The sequence below is a fragment of the Aulonocara sp. 'chitande type north' Nkhata Bay genome, linkage group LG14, assembly GCF_057382095.1.
Source record: "Aulonocara sp. 'chitande type north' Nkhata Bay isolate Kocher_YH1m ecotype deep benthic linkage group LG14, A_spYH_male_GT1.1, whole genome shotgun sequence".
Lineage (NCBI taxonomy): Eukaryota > Metazoa > Chordata > Actinopteri > Cichliformes > Cichlidae > Aulonocara > Aulonocara sp. 'chitande type north' Nkhata Bay.
In genome coordinates this window covers 11,996,086-12,016,932 of record NC_141357.1, presented here as the reverse complement: position 1 = coordinate 12,016,932, position 20,847 = coordinate 11,996,086, and the positions used below count along the sequence as shown (strand labels likewise).

Here is a 20,847-nt window from a genome sequence, read left to right as displayed (position 1 = left end):
CACACTGTGCCTCCATAAAATGAAGGTTATAACAGAAAATCTGTCGCTCGCTCTCTCTGTCTCTCACTCACACAGACACGCCACCACCATCAACTTTGCTAAATTGCTAATGAAAAACATGATCAGGCAGCTGTGATTTAGCAGCGATGTAGATCCAACTATTTTCACGGTTGTTGTGGTCGTGATAATTTTGTGAGGCCACATCGAAAAGGCTCGGATGAGCTTTTCAAAGTTCTACAAGTGCCTCCATCGCTTGTGTCCAGATCACACGCTGCACAGCCGTGCTGCTCCGTCTTTTTCACGGCGTTTACGTGTTTGCGCGCGAGCAGTGTGAGCGGCTCACGAGCGATTGATGATCGGGAGCTGGTCGTGAGGTGTTAATCACTTCTCGTTACCCCACGTATACTACACGACGCACGATGAAGGCCAAAATCGGTCCGATCACTCAAAAATCGGCTCAAAATGGGCCTAAAACCGCACAGTGTGAGCCCAGCATTAGAGCAGCAATGTTTGTTCCCCTCAGAGAAAGGGAAGAATGAGAAAAGGAAAACACCTGGCTGGAAAAAGTTAATATGGGCATGTGCAGTGAATATCAGCGCTATGTGGCCAGAAGTGTGATAATATAATTTATTTTGTGTAATAAACGACTGCAAGGATAGATGATTACAACAAATAGATGACTAATACATAAAAGTAATACATAGATGAATAATGATGATGAGTTAAGATGCGTAATCATGGGAACAAGCGGGTTTTCAAACGGGAGCAGCTGATTAGCATTAGAAAAGCTGAAATAATACCTCAGCTGAAGCCAATTGTACTAAATGCACTAAATGTGCACTGTTACAAGAATATTTTTCTTTCTATTGTTTTCTATTATTTTAAGTTAAGCAGGACAGAGTTCTTTTAAAGAAAGATTTACTTATATTCTCAAAAGTTAAGCATGACAGGCTTCTGTTTAAGAAGGAGACCTGTTTTATTGTGTTAATGTTGTCATTTTGAGCTAAAAATAAATGGCTAAATGATCATTTGTTTCACATGTGTTCATATCACAAAGAATACACATCTACTTAAATCAAATTCAAGTCAAAGGGTTAAAAAAAATAATTTCACACACAAAAAAAGAGCTAGAAAATTCACCACACTGGGAAGGGTGAAGACAACTGGGTCGCCCGGCCCTGGCCACGAGGTGTCCCTTATTTATTTTTCAGGGAGTTGGCAACCCTAACTACAACATCTAGTCCTTTTACTGAATCAGAATTACTACTAACGAGACTAATCCATCGATCCGTCCATCTCTTCTCTCTCGCGTATCCAATTCAGATTATGACACCTCGCAGGTTTGTCGCAGGGCTGCAGATAATCACTGACACTGACTAACCTAACCCCACTAACTGGTTGTCTTCTTGTGGGACGAAGCTGTTGAGAACCCACGCAGACAGGAGAGAATGCAAACTCAATCACAAGGGCCCTGGCCAGATGGTGGATTCAAACCTAGGACATTCTTCCTGTGAGGATAGTAGTAATAATAGTAATAATATTATTATATGAATAGTAAAGATAACCACATTCATTGATGTGATTACATTATCTGATGAGTTTCACAGGCAAGATTGTACAGCAGCTATAAAAGTGTTTGCATCACCATTTCCTTAAATGTTTTTGTTTCACAGGTGCGATGATGAACTGTTGTGGTCTGCTAACATTCGAGAAAGAACCAGGTACTGATAGAAAATAAAGAGACTGTATTCACCAGAACCTCACTTCATTATTAAAATCTTCATGTATGCTTATTTCTTATAACAGTTTCATGTGGCTAAAATGTAACATTTTTCACTAGAATATATGGGCTGTGTTTGTATCACAATTCTGTTTGTCTGTCAGTTCCTCTGAAGAGCATTGAGGTGGAGCTGGAGGTGAGGGACCATGTGGCTACAGTGGTCTCCACTCTGAACTACGAGAACAAGGAGGACAAACCATTAGAGGCTGTTTTTGTCTTCCCTCTGCCTGGAGATGCTGCTGTCTGTCATTTCAGTGCTCAGATTGGACAGACGCAGATTGTAGCTGAGGTGAAGGAGAAACAGAAGGTGAGCTGGACAGTAAATATAACCTGATTATAAGTGAGCTTCAAAATAAACACAGTGAATGTCACTGACATGCATCACCTGTGCTTCAGGCTCGTGAGGAGTATGATGATGCTCTGAGCTCCGGTCAGCAGGCCTTCCTATTGGAGGAGAGTGATGGGAGTCCAGATATATTCTCTCTGAGTGTGGGCAGTCTGCCTCCAGCAGAGAGCGCCTCCATCAGGTTGGAGTACGTCACTGAGCTGGCTGTGCAGGCTGATGATGGTCTGAGGTTCTGTCTGCCTGCTGTGCTCAACCCTCGATACCAACCTCAGGGTAGGACAACTTCAGAATACTTGGACCAGAAATGCTTCAATGACACTTTTGAAAATGAAAAACCACAACACCAACGAGTCATGGCAGATGGTTGAAACTGGTTCTGTTGGAGGTTTTCTGTTGAAAGTCCGTTTTTCATTCTCACTGTTGCCAAATTATTGCTCATATTGGGTCATGTTGGGGTTTCTCTGTATTATTGAAGCATTTAGAGTATAAAGCACAGGTAACTGTTTTGAGGTTCTTAGTAACGTAAAGGATTTCAGTGTAAGCAGCCTCATTAATTACAGCATATTTTACCTGATGCTGTGTGCAGGTAGTGAAGGTGCAGGTGTCCAGGTAACTTCTGTTCCAGCCTCTCTGGTGCCCTACAGTCTGTCTTTTTCTGCCCGAGTGTCCTCTCCTCGTCCAATCTCTAAAGTAGAGTCCAACTGTTCCCTGGACCCTCTGCAGTACCTCAACACTGATCAAACCCAGGCCACGGTAGGTAGAGTGCTGATGTGTCTGCTGTGTGTGGTTGTTACTTGTTACTGATGAATAAATATGAATGTGTTTGTGGTGTGCAGGTCAAGCTGGCTGCAGGACACAAGTTTGACAGAGATGTTGAACTGCTGATTTATTACAAAGACGCCCACCAGCCCACTGCTGTGGTGGAGGCAGGACAGGCCTCTGCTGAGCTGGGTGAGTAACATTAGTGTTGTTATTAGCTTTTTAGTAAAAAATATCATTATTTTATTCTTCAGCTCAAGAGTTATTGTTGTGATCAGAAATTTACACTTGTTGTGGGTATGAGTGGATTTATTGTCCAGCATAGATCTTTAATGAATTTGGAAAAAAAAGAATTGTTAAGCTTGCATAAGTTTGAATGTATTTTGGATTTTCTCTAATTCATACATGGTTCAAAGTTTACAGTGGTCTAAAAAAGTGTTTGCCCTCTTCCTGATTTCCCTTTTTAGATTTTTTAGATTGTCACACTTTCAGGTCATCAAACTAATTGAAATATTAGACAAAGACAACAGAAGTAAACAAAAAATATAGTTTCTAAATAAACGTGTTTTATATGAAAGGGAAAAAACCCAAACCTACATCGCCCTGTGTGATAAAGTGATTGACTGACTTTTTAAGGTCATGTCACGGCATCTCAATCAGATTTAGGTCAGGACTTTAACTAAGCCACTCCAAAGTCTTCATTTTTTTTCCTTAAGCCATTCACAGGTGGACTTGCTGTTGTGTTTTGGATCATTGTCCAGTTTGAGGTCACGAACAGATGTCCAGACGTTCTCCTTCAGGATGTTTTAGTAGAATTCATGGTTCCATTTACCACAGTGAGGCTTTGTGTTGTTTTTTGTCAGCAGTGGTTTTCTCCTTGAACTTTCCTGTGAATGCCATTTTAACCAGTTTTTTTTTTTTTTTTTTTTTTTTTTAAATTGTTAAATCATGAACTCTGACCTTATTTGAGATATGAGACAAGTGTGAATTCAGGAAGGGGACAAACACTCTTTCATACCACTGTACATACAGCTTAAGTACATACAATCACTAAAATATTTTACTGAGTGGTGCTTAAAGTTCTGCGATTTCTTTAAACTTGACAAAGCCACAAAGTTTCTGGGAGAATGTCCTGTGGATAGATGAGACAAAAATTGAACTTTTTGCCAAGGCACATCAGCTCTATGTTCACCGACGGAAAAATGAAGCGTATCAAGAAGAGAACACTGTCCTAACTGTGAAAGATGGGGGAGGCTCGGTTATGTTCTGGGGCTGCTTTGCTGCCTCTGGCACAGGGTGTCTTGAATCTGTGCAGGGTACAATGATATCTCAAGACTATCAATGGATTCTAGGGAGAAATGTGCTGGCCAGTGTCAGAAAGCTTGGTCTCAGTCGCAGGTCATGGGTCTTACAACAGGACAATGACCCAAAAGACACAGCTAAAAACACCCAAGAATGGCTAAGAGGAAAACATTGGACTATTTTAAAGTGGCCTTCTATGAGCCCTGACCTCAATCCTATTGAGCATCTTTGGAAGGAGCTGAAACATGCCGTCTGGAAAAGGCGCCCTTCAAACCAGAAACAACTGGAGCCGTTTGCTGATGAGGAGTGGGCCAAAATACCTGCTGAGAGGTGCAGAAGTCTCACTGACAGTTCCAGGAATCGTTTGATTGCAGTGATTGCCTCAAAAGGTTGTTCAACAAAATCTTAAGTTGTGGGCACCATCATTTTGTAATTAATTCAGCTGAAGCATGGTTGAAAAGCAATGTCTGACTTTCATTGGTTAGGATTTATAGAATTTTTATTTATTATTACTTTTGTCAGATAAAAGTTATTTCTGTGACCATTGTGAGTTTTTTCTTTCATTGACCAAAGGGTACCAACAATTTTGTTCACGTCTGTAGTTACTCTTTCTCATCAAGTTATTTGTTACGTCACCACTCATTGGCCTGACCAATAATCATAACAATGGGAAAAAATCAAAGAAAAGTCAGTGACAATCTAAGGAGGAGAATTTTAGATTTGCATAAATGAAACACCTGCAAATTCTAGGTTCAAACAACTACATGTAAAGTTTTTTTTTGGATGTGTCACCACTTTAATAAGTTCGAAGAAAGACCCAAACTCTTAATTTTAAGAAATTGGTTGAGATCTTCAGGAACAAGTATCACTAATTCTCAATTGTAACATAAACTAGGGGTGGGCGATATAAACGATATATGATAGAAACGATATAAATTTGGCCAATGATAGAGTGATATAGTCAAAATCTCTATCAAGATGGCGCATGTTGATGATGTCATCAAGCTGCGCCTGTTTTGGTCGAAACTATCGCAGCGGCTACAACCATCATCATCTGCAAATTATGCCGGGCGACAGTCATAGCAAAGAGATGAAGCACTTTTTAAATATGGGGAAAGCCAAAAACTGCGCTTCCTCCACTTCCGTAACATTGATTCATTAATGTTGAATTCTCTCGCAGCTGTTCTGTTCCCATGTTGTTGCAGTATATTAATAACTAACCTCGTATTGTGGATGAATAATCTCAGTTGTTCTCCTGACTGACGTTTGACCCGTGTATAGCATCCTGCTATGAGATTGTATTTGTCCCTAACCACCAGAATCTCTCACGTTAACTTTTATCGAGTGGATAAAAAGTTGGCCATCCTCCAGCTTCACTGTGCTAATGTTATGCTAACATAGCTGTGTCTCTAGCAATCACGTAGCACAACATTATATACCAGGTAGTCCAACTTCAGTAACCCTACAAACGCCACTGATGTTTAGTTTTCTGTCTTCATTTATGTTGGAAGTGGTAGCAGAGCTGTACATTCTAATTAGTTTAAAAAATCTCTCAGTCAGAACATGGTGTGTCATGTTTAGGTGGAAACTAGCAAGCTAACTTCCTGCTAACTTTTAACTCCGTTAAATTTAATAACTTCTGTTTTCATGGATGCTTGGATGTTAAACTTAATTGTTACACCCGATAAAACAGCAATGCTGTTGATTTAATTAAAGATGAAAGAATTTAGACCGTTTTTAACTCTTAGTATTCGTTTGACTTTGGGACCTGAAGGGACGGAGTTTTGGACCCAGATTACTCCGCGAAGCTCCTCACTAATGCATAATGCTCTGACAATCCATCAAGCAGTGCTGTTTACCAAAGTTGTATTAAAACTTTTTTTTAACAGATTTCTGCACGCCAAAATCGGTCGAGGTCAGTAAGCACAACCAGAATTCATACATAAGGCACACTCTCGATTTTTGAGAAAATTAAAGGATTTTAAGTGTGCTTTATACTGTAGAAAATACGTAATACAGAAGAAAATAATATATCGTGATATATATTGTTACCGCACAAATTACTGCTTCAAATTATATCGCGATATGAATTTCAGGCCATATCGCCCAGCCCTAACATAAACTTTACATTTCTGGAACAAAAATAAAGCCCCTTACATTTGACTTAAATTTGCAAGAGTGAAGGAGAGGCTTTCAAATATAAGAACAATGTACCAGCTGTCAAGCACTGTGGTGGTAACATCATGCTTAAACTGGTCATATCTGAGCCTGTTTGCATAATTTTGACCATGTGTGAATTAGAAAGTCAAAAATAATGTCACCAAAGATGACTGCATTCTCATTTCACCCTCAAACCCCCCCCCCCCCCGGGAAGTCAAAAGCCAAATGACAATCATTCACATGATAAGTGAATATAAACCACAACTACAAACATGTTGGTGTCATGTGAAGGCTGTGTGCAGGCAGGATAGGAGGAATGATGGACCCAAAAGTTCAGACTTTAAAAACAAAGATTTATTACTAAATGACAAAAACAGAAAATTGGCTAAACTGGGAATACAGAAACTAAACTGGCAGGCAGACAGACGGAACACACAGCATGGGATAATTGAGAAGACACAGGGCTTGCATACACAGAGGGGGCAATCAGGGAATGGAAGACAGGAGGGAGAGACACAGCTGGGACAAAACCAGACACATTAACATAAGACACGGACCTTCAAAGTAAAACAGGAAACCCTGACTGAATTTACAGACACAGACTACCAAGCTGACACTGCAACAGTTGGAGTATATAAAAAATTGTAAACTTGACATTTTTCTGTCCTTTCATGTGTTTCAGGTTCTCTGATGGGTGATCCAGTGGTGATGGTGAGTCTGTACCCTGAGTTCACCCAGTCTGTGATGTCTTCAATGGCTTCATGTGGAGAGTTTGTGTTCTTAGTGGATCGATCTGGAAGTATGGACTGTGCTACCAATAACACTGAGCAGCGGGAATCTCGGATCAGCAGTGCCAGGGTATTTATGATGTGGTGTTAGAGTTATAAAATTGTTCCTCTCACACAGTGGCCTCACCATCTTCTCCCTCTTCCCTGAAGGACACTCTGCTGCTCCTGTTGAAGAGCTTACCAATGGGCTGCTATTTCAACATTTACAGTTTTGGGTCCAGATATGAACACATCTTTTCGTGAGTGATTCAGTCCATAAAACTGTGCTTCAATGATGTCACTTGTGTGTAAAGTGTGTAATAAGATATCTGCTCTAGTTACACCAGATAATGCGTTTCTAGAATACTTACAGCTCATTTAGGTAAGCTGCTGTTATGTTATGGTTCTCAAAGGCAGTTTTGAAAGTGTATGAGTGAAACTCATTAAATTACAATGTAGAATTTGGCAGTGCTAAACAGCCATCAATCACTTATTGTCAAGGTTTGCTGTGTGGCAGGTAGTGGTTGGACCCAAACGCAGGACTCTAAGATTGAGTATTTAACTTGAAGGCAGCAGCTTTTATTCGCTGGCAAAAGCAAACTGAGAAACACAATATATGAGCACTAGAAATAAAACAAAAACTCAAACTAGGAAGAATGACCTAAACTGGGAGTGCACGACATAACAAACATGACACGCAGGTAATGCGGAGGAAACGACAACTAACAGAGAAAAATACAGGGCTTATATACACCGGGGAGTAACGAGGGAACGGGAAAACGGGAGGGAAGCTAGGGGCTAATCCGACATAACAAGGCACAGGAAGCAAAGCAGGATACACTGACATGGAGCATGGAGACAAGGTGATTAGACATGCGACCTGGGACTAGGACAGGCACAGAGAAAACACGGGGGCAGAGACTAAACACAGACCGAGAAACGTACAAAGGGAGGAAGAACTAAGATCACTAAGCACAAACGAAAGATAACCGAAACCAGGAATAACAATCAAAGAATATTAAACCAAGAACTGAAACACAAACACTGGGTCAGAGAGCCAGTACTGTGACACTTATGTGTATCTCATGGCAGTAAGAGTGTGGAGTACAGCCAGAAGACCATGGAGGAGGCTCTGAAGAAAGTTAAGGAGATGGAGGCTGATCTTGGAGGAACAGAGATCCTGGAGCCCCTCAAACATATTTACAGCCAACCCTGCATTCAAAATCAGCCCAGACAGGTAAAACACACACACACACACACACACACACACACACACACACACACACACACACACACACACACACACACACACACACAGTGTATGAGTTTATATTAATTAACTGATAGGTAAATTAAATAACACTGATTATGTATTCACCATGATATCTGCAGCCATTGTTGGGTGTTCCTGGTCTGCCACAAAGCAAATATGGGTGAAATATGGTCTCCAAATTTTACAGATCTCAATCCAATTGAGCATTTGTGGGACAAACAAGTCCGATCCACAGAGGCGCAACCTTCCAACTTACAGGACTTAAAGGATCTTAAAGATATCACGTCACCTTCATGGATCTAGTGCACCCAATGCCTTGATGGGTCAGGGCTATTTTGGTAGCAAAAGAGGGACCAGCACAACATTAGGCACGTGGTCATAATGTCATGTCTGACTGGTTTAATAGTTTAATTATTTATATAGCACATTTAATTACAACAGGAGCGTTGACCAAAGTGCTGTACAAGAATACAACATACATAATAAAACAACTTAGAGTATTAAAAGCAAACACTAAATATGAATTAACAAACAACTCTCATGCTGTATTAAAAACCAGTAAATAAAAATGCGTTTTAAGATAAAATTTAAAAAGATTGACAGTATGAGCCTGTCTGATGTGTAGGGGTAAATTATTCCACAGCTTAGGCGCTACGACTGCAAATGCTCGATCACCTCTATGAACCAGCCTCGACCTTGGTACAGCTAAAAGCAAAAGATCACTTGATCTAAGAGATCTAAGGGGGGTATAAGTCTGCAAGAGGTCAGACAAATACCCGGGAGCCTGTCCATTCAGGGCTTTGTAAGTCAACAATAATATTTTTAAATTAATTCTGAAGCGGACAGGGAGCCAATGAAGGGAGGCAAGTACCGGGGGAAATGTGTTCACATCTTTTAGTGCGTGTCAGAAGACGAGCTGCAGCATTCTGGAACAACTGCAGCCTTGCCAGGCAGGTCTGGCTGACTCCAGCATATAAGGAGTTACAATAGTCCAGCTGGGATATAATAAAAGCATGAATCGCTCGTTCAAAGTTTTTAAAAGATAAAAATGATCTCACCTTAGATAAAAGCCTCAGTTTGAAGAAAGACCGCTGTACGACTGAGCTAATTTGTTTTTCAAAGGTGAAATTGCTGTCAAATATAACCCCCAAATTTTTGGCATGTGATTTGGCAAAAGGCTCAAGACTGTGCAGGTTAAAATTAGAAGTGTTGGGATTGCCGCTTGGTCCAAAAATTATCACTTCGGTTTTGTTCTCATTGAAGTTAAGGAAATTTGAGGCCATCCAGGATTTAACTTCACCGAGACACTGAAGTAAGGGTTCTAGTGAGGCAGGACTGTTTCCCTTCAATTGAAGATAGATCTGAGTATCATCGGCATATGAATGAAAACAAATGTTGTATTTTCTAAAAATTAGACCTAAAGGCAGCATATAAATGGAGAACAATATTGGCCCCAGTATAGATCCCTGGGGAACACCACAAGTAAGGGGAGCTGAGGAAGAGATAAAATCACCAAAGCTCACAGAGAAGGTCCTGTCAGACAGGTATGACCTGAACCACTCTAATGGGGTGCCCTTTACGCCACAATGCTCCAACCGTGAGATTAAAATGCTGTGGTCAACAGTATCGAAGGCAGCGGTCAGATCTAAAAGCAGAAGCACAGCTGAGTCACCTGAGTCAGTGGCTAATAAAAGATCATTAAGAACTTTTAAAAGTGCAGTTTCTGTGCTATGAAGAGTTTTAAAACCAGACTGAAACCTCTCAAGAACATTGTGTCCATTTAGAAAAGATTGCAGCTGAACAAACACAATCTTTTCCAAAATTTTCGAGAGGAAGGGGAGCTTTGAAATAGGCCTGAAGTTAGTGAGGACGGAGGAGTCAAGATTAGGTTTTTTAAGTACAGGCTGTACAACAGCATGTTTAAAACAGGCTGGCACAACACCTGAGCTAAGGCTGCTATTAAAAATAGCTAAAATGTCAGAACTGACAACTTTAAAAATCTTTTTTAGAAGATGTGTTGGAATAATGTCATTTGGACACGATGATGTCTTTGTGCCACTACATACTTCCTCCACCTGATCAAGACACACAGGCTCAAACTGATCAAAAACAGCAGAGCAGGTGAATATTTTAGACACGTCATGTGAAGGCAGGGCGATCATAGATCGAAGCTGTTTTATCTTATTGATAAAAAACTTCAAAAACCTTTCACAGGTGTCTGAGGAACTATTAATACAAGAAGCTGGGGAAATATTCAGGGCAGAGTCAATAATTGAAAAAAGAACCCGAGGATTATTGGAGCTATTCTCAATAACATTAGAAAGAAACCTTGACTTTTCTGCTTTAACAATGTCCTGATACCTGTACAGACTGTCTCTCAACATGAGAAAGGACACCTGCAGCCCATCTTTTTTCCACTTACGTTCAGCCTTCCTGCACTCTCGTCTGGCTGAACGAGTGGCCTTATTTATCCATGGGTCTGGTCGTGGTTTCGAGTTTATAGTTTTAAAAGGAGCGACCTCATCAAGGACAGTTTTGCATTTATCATAAAAATTAACTGTCATTTCCTCGGTACCAAAGCCAAGGGGAGATCTTAAAACTTTTTTAAAAGCAATAGAAAATTGTTCTGTTGCAGATGGGTTAAAAACACGACAACGACGTGTTGAAATAAGAGGTGTAAAATGGCGGAGAGATAAAAGTATGTCAAACACAATAGGGCAGTGATCAGAAAAAACGGCATCACATATTTCCATGTTTCGGACCGGTAACCCTAAAGACAGCACAAGATCCAATGTATGACCCTGTTTCTGGGTTGGCCCAGACACAAGTTGAGCAAGACTGAAGAAGTCTATCAAGCTTAAAAAGTCTCTGGCCAGCGAATTGGAGCGACAACACACATGAATATTAAAATCTCCAATGATTAAGATTCGATCGTAGCTTGGCACAGTTTCAGCTAAGAAGTTTGAAAAGTCTTGGATAAAATCCTTGTGGTATTTTGGAGGTCTGTATACAATTCAATTCAAACGCCAGAAGTTCAAAACTAGAATATGAGTCAGTTAAGAGTTGTTTGCAAGAGAGCTTCTTCCTAAAAACAGCTGCCACTCCACCACCACGCCCAGTCATCCTCGGCACATTAAGATACTCACAATCATGCGGTAAAAGTTCAGTAAAACAACTGGACTCACCGACTCTCTGCCAAGTTTCCGTTAAAAGCATTAGATCCAGTTCCCGATCGGTAAAAAAGTCCTATGTGTATATGTGTTACTTTTAGCTTGTGTAATTTGGCCTTTCATGTAAACTCTCCTCTCTAGCTGTTTGTCTTTACTGATGGAGAGGTGGGGAACACCAAAGAAGTGATCGATCTGGTGAAGAAGAACTCAGGCTCCCACAGGTGAAACAGCAAAAATGATGATGACATGTGCTGCGTACCAAACCTGTGTGTCTTAAAAACAGCTGTTGTGTTGCAGGTGTTTCTCTTTTGGGATTGGGGAAGGGGCCAGCTCTGCTCTCATTAATGGGATGGCCAAGGAAGGAGGAGGTCACGCTCAGTTTATCACAGGGACTGACAGGATGCAACCAAAAGTAAGACAATAAGTCATAATAACAATTATTAAAAGGCAATATGTTGTTATTAGAGATGGACCAATCCGATATTACGTATCGGTATCGGTCCGATACCGACCTAAATTACAGGATCGGATATCGGAGAGAAATAAAAAATGTAATCCGATCCGAAGTATCAGAAAATCACCTCATAAAACGCGCTACTTGGTGTAACCCAGCTCGGCGCATTGGAGCAGTATGTGTCACGTGATAGAGCAGCTATTTTTCTGCGAGACCTGTCGGCGGTCTGTTGGAGCCTCGCTACATGCTTCCTAACCGCGGCATTTCATCTCGGCGAAAACTATCCCAGAGAAGTAAAGCAAGTGTGTAAGTTCATCCCTGAATGTTTGCATAGTATTTTCACGTTAAACTTAACAACTGATATATTGAGCCACAGCTGGACTGGTTCCATATTGAGGTGAAAAGGAAGCGATTTGTCCCGTACTTCAGCTAGAATTAAAAAAATAGACACAAAGCTGGAGTTATTCTGTCTTTGCTGCGCAGTTGTATCTACTTCTCTCATTCACTCCCCCTCCCTCTCCTGTTGTTACTTCAAACATGAAACTGATCAATGATCAGCTGATCGGCTTTTCTACCGCAAGTCCCGTCTTTCTTGTTAGTTTATTGCCCACTTTGCGTTAGAAAGAGGAGACCAGCGGATAAACAACAGCAGCTCGTTTAAGCTTGATCAGCTGTTGTTAGAATGTATTTAATATTACTTTCTAGTATCAGCTGACGTTTGCTGGAGCCACAGCTGTAAAAGCTGCTGGTCATGATATCGGTTTGGATATCTGGTGAGAGGGAAACATGAAGATGAAACCAGGAGATGTCCTTACTGAATCATCAGAGCTGAACAGGTGATGGAGAAACAGGTTTACCTTTTAGGTGACATGAATGAGTTGAAGGGAAGGGAAGGGGGGCACAAAGAAATATTTTTATTTGTTATGTCATTTAAAAACTTTGAATGAATAATTATCTGAATCTTACAACAAAAGCGGTCATCTGAATAAATGTATAGAAATCCATCATTGTATATAGTAACTATTAAGTCTAATATACACCCCAGTAAGCTATACTGCTTTTTTCTTTGGGAAGGTACCATCTGTGCAGTCTGCAATTCTGTTGAAGAAAGATGTTGAATCTATTTAATTATTGTAGAAAAATAATTGATTTCTGTGCATTTGTTTTACACTTGCATTAAATTAAAGTTGATTACATCGATTAAGGGCAGGGGGTGGTTCCCTAATATTTTTTGCTGGGAGTTGGCAACCCTATTAGTTAGGTAGGTAAGTACTCTTTAAAATACCAGAATAGGAAGGATGGAGTAGGTTTAAGTTTATTAGATCAGTATTGCTGAACTATAAAATGTTTCGGTGGAGTGTATTTTTGCATACAGGTATAACAGAATAGCTTCAGTCTCTTGTTTTTTAAAACTTGAGTATGAACTTATACAAAATGCAGCAAGATAGTTATAAAAAAAACTGTTTTATTGATTACAAAATACGCTATATCGGATTCGTATCAGTATCGGCAGATATCCTAATTTATGATATTGGAATCGGTATCGGACATTAAAAAGTGGTATCGTGCCATCTCTAGATGTTATTATTTGGACAGAAGACATAATTTCAAATAAACATAAATGCATAATTGTTTTCTAATTCTTGTTGTTGTCAGGTGATGCAGTCGCTGCGATTTTCTCTGCAGCCAGCTGTGGTCGACATCTCAGTCACATGGGATTTACCAAAGGAAGTGTCTGTCACTGTCCTCTCTCCACCGATCACAACACTTTTCCAGGGTCAGAGGTCACTGATTTATGCCCAGCTCACTGGACAGGTAGGAGCAGCAGCCTCTCATGTTGTTTTGATGACAGTAATTATCGTGACTTCTAACACTGTAATTCTGTGTCAGAGCGCAGAGGCAGCAGAGGGCTGTGTGACGCTGAAGTACAGCCTGGCAGGTCATCCCTCTGAGAACCAGCTGCACTTCAGTCTCAGACCTGCAGTGGACGCTGGGTACAACATGTTTAATGTAGAGCACAGTGCTCTGTGGGTCATGACCATGAATTGAAACTAAATGCAGCAGGGGTGTGTGGTTGGTAGGATGGAGAGGTGGAGCAGAATGGTTTCAGGTGCTGTGCCACTTGTGAAGAGCAGCACAGCTCTCTCTCCTCATGTAGTTGGTGCATGGCTGAAGGCGAGAGTTCAGGGTGTCACAAACTACTGGTTTTCTGATTGTCATGAGCTAACATCATCAAAGCTAAAGCAAAAAAGGCTTGAAATATTTACTCAGAACTTTTTCAAGATATCTTTATGGTTATAGATGTTCTAGCATATGCTCCAATGGAACCACTGTTTTGGGGGGAGATTTTAGTAAACACCCTTTGACTGAGTGAATAACTTCCAGTATCCAACAAGATGAGAACAAATGTAAACATACGGCACTATCAGAGGAGCTAATTGTTTTTTTTTGTCAGATCACTGTATGATTCACTTGGTCCCCACTTGTCCATACAGAAAGATAACCTGAGTTGTTCCAGTCTGGACTAAACTGCAACTGAGGGACTGCTTTGACTGCATCAGATGCTGCCTTTTTACATGTTCCTCACTGTGTTACCCCGAAGAGGACACAGTGGTGTTAAAAACAGTAAAATGACTGGTAAACTAATATACTATAATAACACAGTATTAACAATGACAAGCATTCTGTGTGTTTTCCTTCTTGTCTGCAGACTAACAGTCCACAGGTTGGGTGCTCGGACTCTGATTCGTTCCCTGGAGATGGAGGAGAGAGAGCACAGAGGACAGCAAGGTGGAGGAGTGAAGGAGAAGGTGGTGCAGCTCAGTGTCCAATCAGGAGTGAGCAGTTCTTTCACTGCCTTCATTGCTGTCAACAAAGACAACGGAGAGGCGATCCAAGGACCTCTTGTCCAGAGAAATATTCCAACAGCCCGTGAGGTTTTTTTCATTGTCAGGGATTCTAACTAGGGATGCACCGATACCACTTTTTTGGAAACGAGTACGAGTACTTGCATTTCAGTACTCGCCGATACCGAGTACTTAATAAAAACATGATTTAAATTTGCAGGTAACAGCTTTAGTCCTATAATTTAACAAAAAACAAACAAACAAGGGACTAGTTTGGAATTAAGAACATTTGTTTAAAATGAAAAGCATGTTGTATGCAACATATTACAGAATAAATAATTATAAAAAACCAAAATTTAATTTTAAATTTGTTCGTCTGTTTCTCTGTTTAGAAGTCTCACTAGCACAGTCACAGCTGGGATGACATCAGAGGCTAGTGCGTCGTAGCTGCTCACTTTTTTAGTTAGTTCCTCAAAGGGGGCGAGGATGGCAACAGTCATCTCCATAAGAGCCCATTGGTGAGCGGTGAGATAGTCAGGGAGTTCGTGCACTCGCTTTTGCTCAATGAGGGACTGGAGCATGTAATACGTGCTGTTCCAGCGCGTCTGTACGTCCTGCTACAGTCTCTTTATTGGCTGGTTGAGCTGTCCCTGAATGTCCTCGAGGCGGGAGTAGGCTAAGGCGGAATGTTTAAAATGCCCAGCTATTTTCCGTCCCACTGCTATAGCATCAGCTATGCTCCTCTGTGCTAATAAGTGGGGTAAATAAGCGTGGGTAAACTCTTTGTACTCGTTGTTGTGTTGGGATTTTAGCTGCTTGATTAAATTGCTTGTGTTAAATGCGCTACCTTTAGAGCCTCCTCTGGACAATTTCGCTGAGCACAATTTGCAGTCCGCCTTTGTTTTCGCGTCTTCGTTCACTTTGAAATAGTTCCACACAGCTGATATGTCTCGCCTCGCTTTCTCCCCGCTCTGAGCTGCAGCCGGGGCCTGGGGTCGGGCACTCGGGGCCTGGGGTCGGGCACTCGGGGCCTGGGGTCGGGCACTCGGGGCCTGTGATTAACCCCTTACATGCCGCTCAAACATAGCCAGGTCTCAGACCGTGGTATCGGTCCTCGGTATCGGGGGTCTTTTAACAAGTACGAGTACTTTAGAAAATGTGGTATCGAGATCGGTATCGGTGCATCCCTAATTCTAACAGCTAGCCCTTTTTACTGAATCAGAATAACAATGAGAAACCCCGTCCAGTTTATTTTGTTAAAAAGCAAAACTAAAACTGTCACCAACATCTGAAGCTAAAAATAGCTGAGCATCAACGAAAGGAATACTATTATGATGCTATGAGGAGAATATGAGAGTTAGTCCAAGGAACACCAAAGCGCAACTTATTGGTGAACAAGTTTAATGAAGCAGTAGATGCCTATGGGCTACTGTGTTCTCCACAGAGCATTAGAAAGTAAAAAGCTGAATGGAAGTACAACACACATCTGCCGGTCTATGATATCGCGTCTTTTTCATCCTATATAGTGGCAATGGATTGCTTTTTATCATCAGCAGCATATAGAACATGTAAGTACAAACCTGAATGAATGTCAGTGGAAACTATTTTTTGCATGGAGGCATGCTTGTGTCTCTGAGATTTAATAAATTTATATTGTACATATAGGTGAGTGTGAATGACATCACCACAATGGTAATGTAAAGTGCAGAGAGACACAAAAGGGCAGTGTGTTTTATAAAAATCAGCAATCTTTTTTAAATTAGGTTTTTATTATTTTGAATTTTATTAAAAAGATCTTGATGCATGCTTAGTCATCCAGATAAAGAAATCCCAGAAAGCTCATTGACCTCATACCGCAGGTGATACCCAGCAGAAGCTACGCAAAGTCTGTAGGGTTCAAAGAAGACACATAAACATGGTGTACCTTTTAAGACCCACTATCTGTATGATCAAGTCAGCCTCATAGTTTCTGGCTTTGGTCTTCAACAAATTGTTAGTCAGCCCTAAACACCACAGCCACACCACATCCAGAACTCCTTGGATTTTGTTTAAGGTGAAAGATGTCATTATGGATTCGCATACAAGTGTCAGTACTACAGGAAGAAACATGGGTTCCCCACTTTCACCCACTGCAGCCCATTTTTATCTTGAGGAAGTGTAAAAGAAGTGTCTGTCATTCTACCCTGGAACACCACTGGGCCATTGGTATAGGTGTGTGGGTGACACCTGGCTGAAAATCAAATCTTGGGGCAGCTAGCCTTAGACTGAGATTTCCATCTGTAAAGACTGGGACCCAACAGACTGTTACTGGGACCACTTTCAGGAGTGAAGTTGCACACATGGTTTTTACAGTTCGGCACCCCGTCCACCAACTTTCCAGTTGGCTTCTCTGGTCTCCGGCTTCACTATAAAAAGGAAAAGCCTCGTTAGGACAATCATCACCACCTGTCCCTCCAGCCTTCCTGGCACCGCCGCCTTGAGCTCACTGCCCCACCCCTCCCCTGCAGCTGCAGCTGAGCCACAGGCCACACCTCTGCCACACCATCAGTAATGGGGGACTTTTAAAAATGGATGTGTACCATAACCCATCGCATATGGATCAGTATTTATTTAGGCAGATGAAGAAGAGAGTGCTGACAAATGATGACAAAAAAGTGCCAGGATTATCCTACATAGTTAAAGATCATATAAAGCACTAATTTTATAGATGGAAAAGTATAAACAGACATGCATGGTGAACAACATTGATTCTGTTTCTGCCCACCATCTTGGATGTGTTAAAGGGTTCATTCACAAAGTTCAGGTTAACAATGAAGTAAAACTGAGGCATCTGCTACTCAGCATATGCAAAGAGGTGTCAGCCGAACTGAAACATCTGCTCCAAGCAGGCATTATTGTACCAGTGGACACATCTGAATGGCTGAGTCCTCTAATCGTGGCAAGAAAACATAAGGGCGACTTGAGACTTTGCGTGGATCTGGGGGAACCTAATAAAAGCGTAATAATGGACGCATTAAAGAAGAACACAATGAACGTTTGCATGCTTTTCTCAGGCCTCTGAAGGATGTTGGTCCGCAGATCTATTCCAGTAAAAGTTCATTCGGGCAGACGCATATTCCATTCCTGGGACGTCATTTCAAAGAAGGGCTTGTGTCCTCACCCAGTCCACCTGACTGCCATCTCTGAAGCTCCTGCACCAAAGGACATGGCTGCACTTTGCTCCTTCCTAGGTCGTGGTTCAGCAAATTTTTGCCGAACAGCACAAGAGTAGTTGATCCACTTGAGAGCTTATTTGAACAAACTAGAATGAACCAATGCAGCATATGAAAGCTTCATTAAGCTGAAAGCAATGCTCCTCTTGGACCTCTTGTACAGAGAAATCTTCCAACACCCTGTGAGGTTTTTTTTTTTTTTTTAAGCAAACACTAAAAGTGTCACCCACAGCTCTGAAGATAAAGATCGCTGATCATAAATAAAAGGAATATTATCATGATTAGGACAACATCAGAGATGGTTCAAAGCACATTTCTAATGCATATGTCAGTAGCATTAGAAAGTTAAAAAGATCAATGGTAGTACAAGATACATCTATGCATGTCTATAGTGCAGAGCTGCACCGCAAAAGTCTGTTGCCAGGGCAACTCTATAAATTCTAACCTGTCCTGAACTCATACTTTATCTCCTTTTTTCATCTTACAGCTTCATTAGTTTGCTGTTCAGAATCCTATGTTACATATAAACTGTGTGTGTGCATGGAGGTGTGCTTGTGTCCCTGAGATTTAACACATTTAAACATCTACCTGAGTGTGAGTGAAATCAGCACAATGAAAATGCTAAGAGTAAAAAAGCATAAGAGTGTACTGTGTTATACTATTACAGTCAGCAGGTTTTTGTTTTATTTTGCATATAATTTTTTTGATATAGTGAAGAGCAGAATATACTAGAGTCAGCTCAATGGATCCTAAAGTATGACTCCTTAAAAGGGACGGCAGTTAAACAAAACGTGACATTTACTACTAAACACATGATTCAAGGAATCAAAATAAACTGAGGGGGAAAAAATTAAATACTGTTGAACAATAGAACTAGGTAATCTGACAAATCTGACCCCAAAAAAGTGTAATGAGCAAGTGGTGTAAATACTGCAGTGACTAATTAGAGATGAGAGAACTGTGAAAGGGAAAAAGTCTTGAAATGACACGGACTGAAAAGAGGAAGCTCTAAAACCCAATTGTAATATTTGCCTTTGTGTTATATCACCAAAATAACATCAACTTAGTGCTGTTATACTTCAAATACCAGAAAAATCTGACTTTCTTTTTTTTTTTTGGCTTGACTTCATTGTAGGCAAAATGAAGAAGAGTGCTCCATTGCCCATAAGTAAGTAAAATTTGAATGACAAATCAACACACACACATACACAGCTATGCAAATGAAGGCACAGAAAGAAAATATTTCTCTTTTAACTTGAAGTTTTATATATTAAATATTGTATGTAGTGTAGCTGCAGTACTTGCCTTGGTAGACAGGATGTATGCTACATCAGTAAATGAAGAAAATCAGGTTCGTACAACATTTTGCAACATTTATAATTTAATTGAACATATTTACATTTATATTTTTGTTATGACTTTTGAGGCACAACATAATATCAGAATCCAGTATTTTAGATTATTTATTGTATACTACGAGTGTGCAACAAAAAGTGGGAGTAGAAGAAAAATTTGTATTATGTGTCAAAACTTTGATTACACTTATTCATAGAAGGATTTGACTGTGTTTACTACTTCCTACATTTACAACATTCAGGACTTCAGAGCTATAAAATAACACAAATAAGATTATGATATGTCAAAAGTCCAAATAACTGAAATTGTGTTTTACATTTTATGTAAACTATTTTGCTTTTATTAGTTGGGGACATTATTTCCACTTGCCTTCTTAATGTATTTGGGAATATAATTTCTGAATGAGTTACAGGTCCTCGCAGGATGTAAAAACTAGACTGCTAAGATAAACCTAAAATACTGTTTGTAATATTTGTGTTGTATTTACACTCAACAAAAATATAAACGCAACACCTTTGTTACTGCTCCCATTCCCCATGGGATGGACGTAGAGACCTAAAATTCATTCCAGATACACAATATAACCATCCCTCCCAAACAGTGGTCACAAATCAGTCCAAATGTGTGGTAGTGGGCACATCTGCCATATTGAGATAATCCATCCCACCTCACAGGTGTGCCACATCAGGATGCTGATCTGACATCATGAGTAGTGCACAGGTGTACCTCAGACTGCCCACAACAAAAGGCCACCCTGGAATGTGCAGTTTTGTCTCACAGCAAAATGCCACAGATGCCACAAGCAATGAGGGAGCGTGCAATTGGCATGCTGACAGCAGGAATGTCAACCAGATCTGTCGCCCGTGCATTGAATGTTCATTTCTCAACCATAAGCCGTCTCCACAGGCGTTTCAGAGAATATGGCAGCACATCCAACCGGCCTCACAACCGCAGACCTCGTGTAACCACACCAGCCCAGGACCTCCACATCCAGCAGGTTCACCTCCAAGATCGTCTGAGACCAGCCACCCAGACAGCTGCTGGAACAATTGGTTTGCACAACCAAACAATTTCTGCACAAACTGTCAGAAACCGTCTGAGGGACGCTCAACTGCATGCCCGTCGTCCTCATCGGGGTCTTGACCTGACTCCAGCTCGTCGCCGTAACAGACTTGTGTGGGCAAATGCTCACATTCGATGGCGTCTGGCACGTTGGAGAGGTGTGCGCTTCACAGATGAATCATGGTTCACATTGTTCAGGGCAGATGGCAGCTGAGAATGTCCCAGTTCTTGCATGGCCAGCATACTCACTGGACATGTCACCCATTGAGCATGTTCGGGATGTGCTTGACCGGCGTATACGACAGCGTGTACCAGTTCCCACGAATATCCAACAACCTCGCACAGCCATTGAAGTGGAGT

At 41.0% G+C, this 20,847-nt stretch overlaps 1 protein-coding gene across 6 annotated transcripts in view; it reads left to right on the top strand.

Moving 5' to 3' along the window:
* Positions 1-20,847, top strand: part of LOC147314192 (von Willebrand factor A domain-containing protein 5A-like) — a 34,815-nt gene that overhangs the window by 990 nt on the left and 12,978 nt on the right. For 2 of the 6 annotated variants that reach the window (XM_086260950.1, XM_086260951.1), the window contains exons 2-16: positions 1,674-1,721; positions 1,885-2,087; positions 2,177-2,399; positions 2,713-2,879; positions 2,963-3,077; positions 7,030-7,205; positions 7,286-7,374; positions 8,207-8,351; positions 11,699-11,778; positions 11,855-11,969; positions 13,668-13,826; positions 13,902-14,005; positions 14,722-14,942; positions 16,384-16,425; positions 19,205-19,237. In XM_086260950.1, the coding sequence (XP_086117076.1) occupies positions 1,679-1,721; positions 1,885-2,087; positions 2,177-2,399; positions 2,713-2,879; positions 2,963-3,077; positions 7,030-7,205; positions 7,286-7,374; positions 8,207-8,351; positions 11,699-11,778; positions 11,855-11,969; positions 13,668-13,826; positions 13,902-14,005; positions 14,722-14,942; positions 16,384-16,425; positions 19,205-19,237 (1,915 nt within the window). In that variant the 5' untranslated portion in view covers positions 1,674-1,678. Of the gene's footprint in view, positions 1-1,323; positions 1,511-1,673; positions 1,722-1,884; positions 2,088-2,176; positions 2,400-2,712; positions 2,880-2,962; positions 3,078-7,029; positions 7,206-7,285; positions 7,375-8,206; positions 8,352-11,698; positions 11,779-11,854; positions 11,970-13,667; positions 14,006-14,721; positions 14,943-16,383; positions 16,426-19,204; positions 19,238-20,847 lie in introns of those variants that run through there. The other 4 variants (XM_086260949.1, XM_086260953.1, XM_086260948.1 and 1 more) reach the window with 4 other exon arrangements.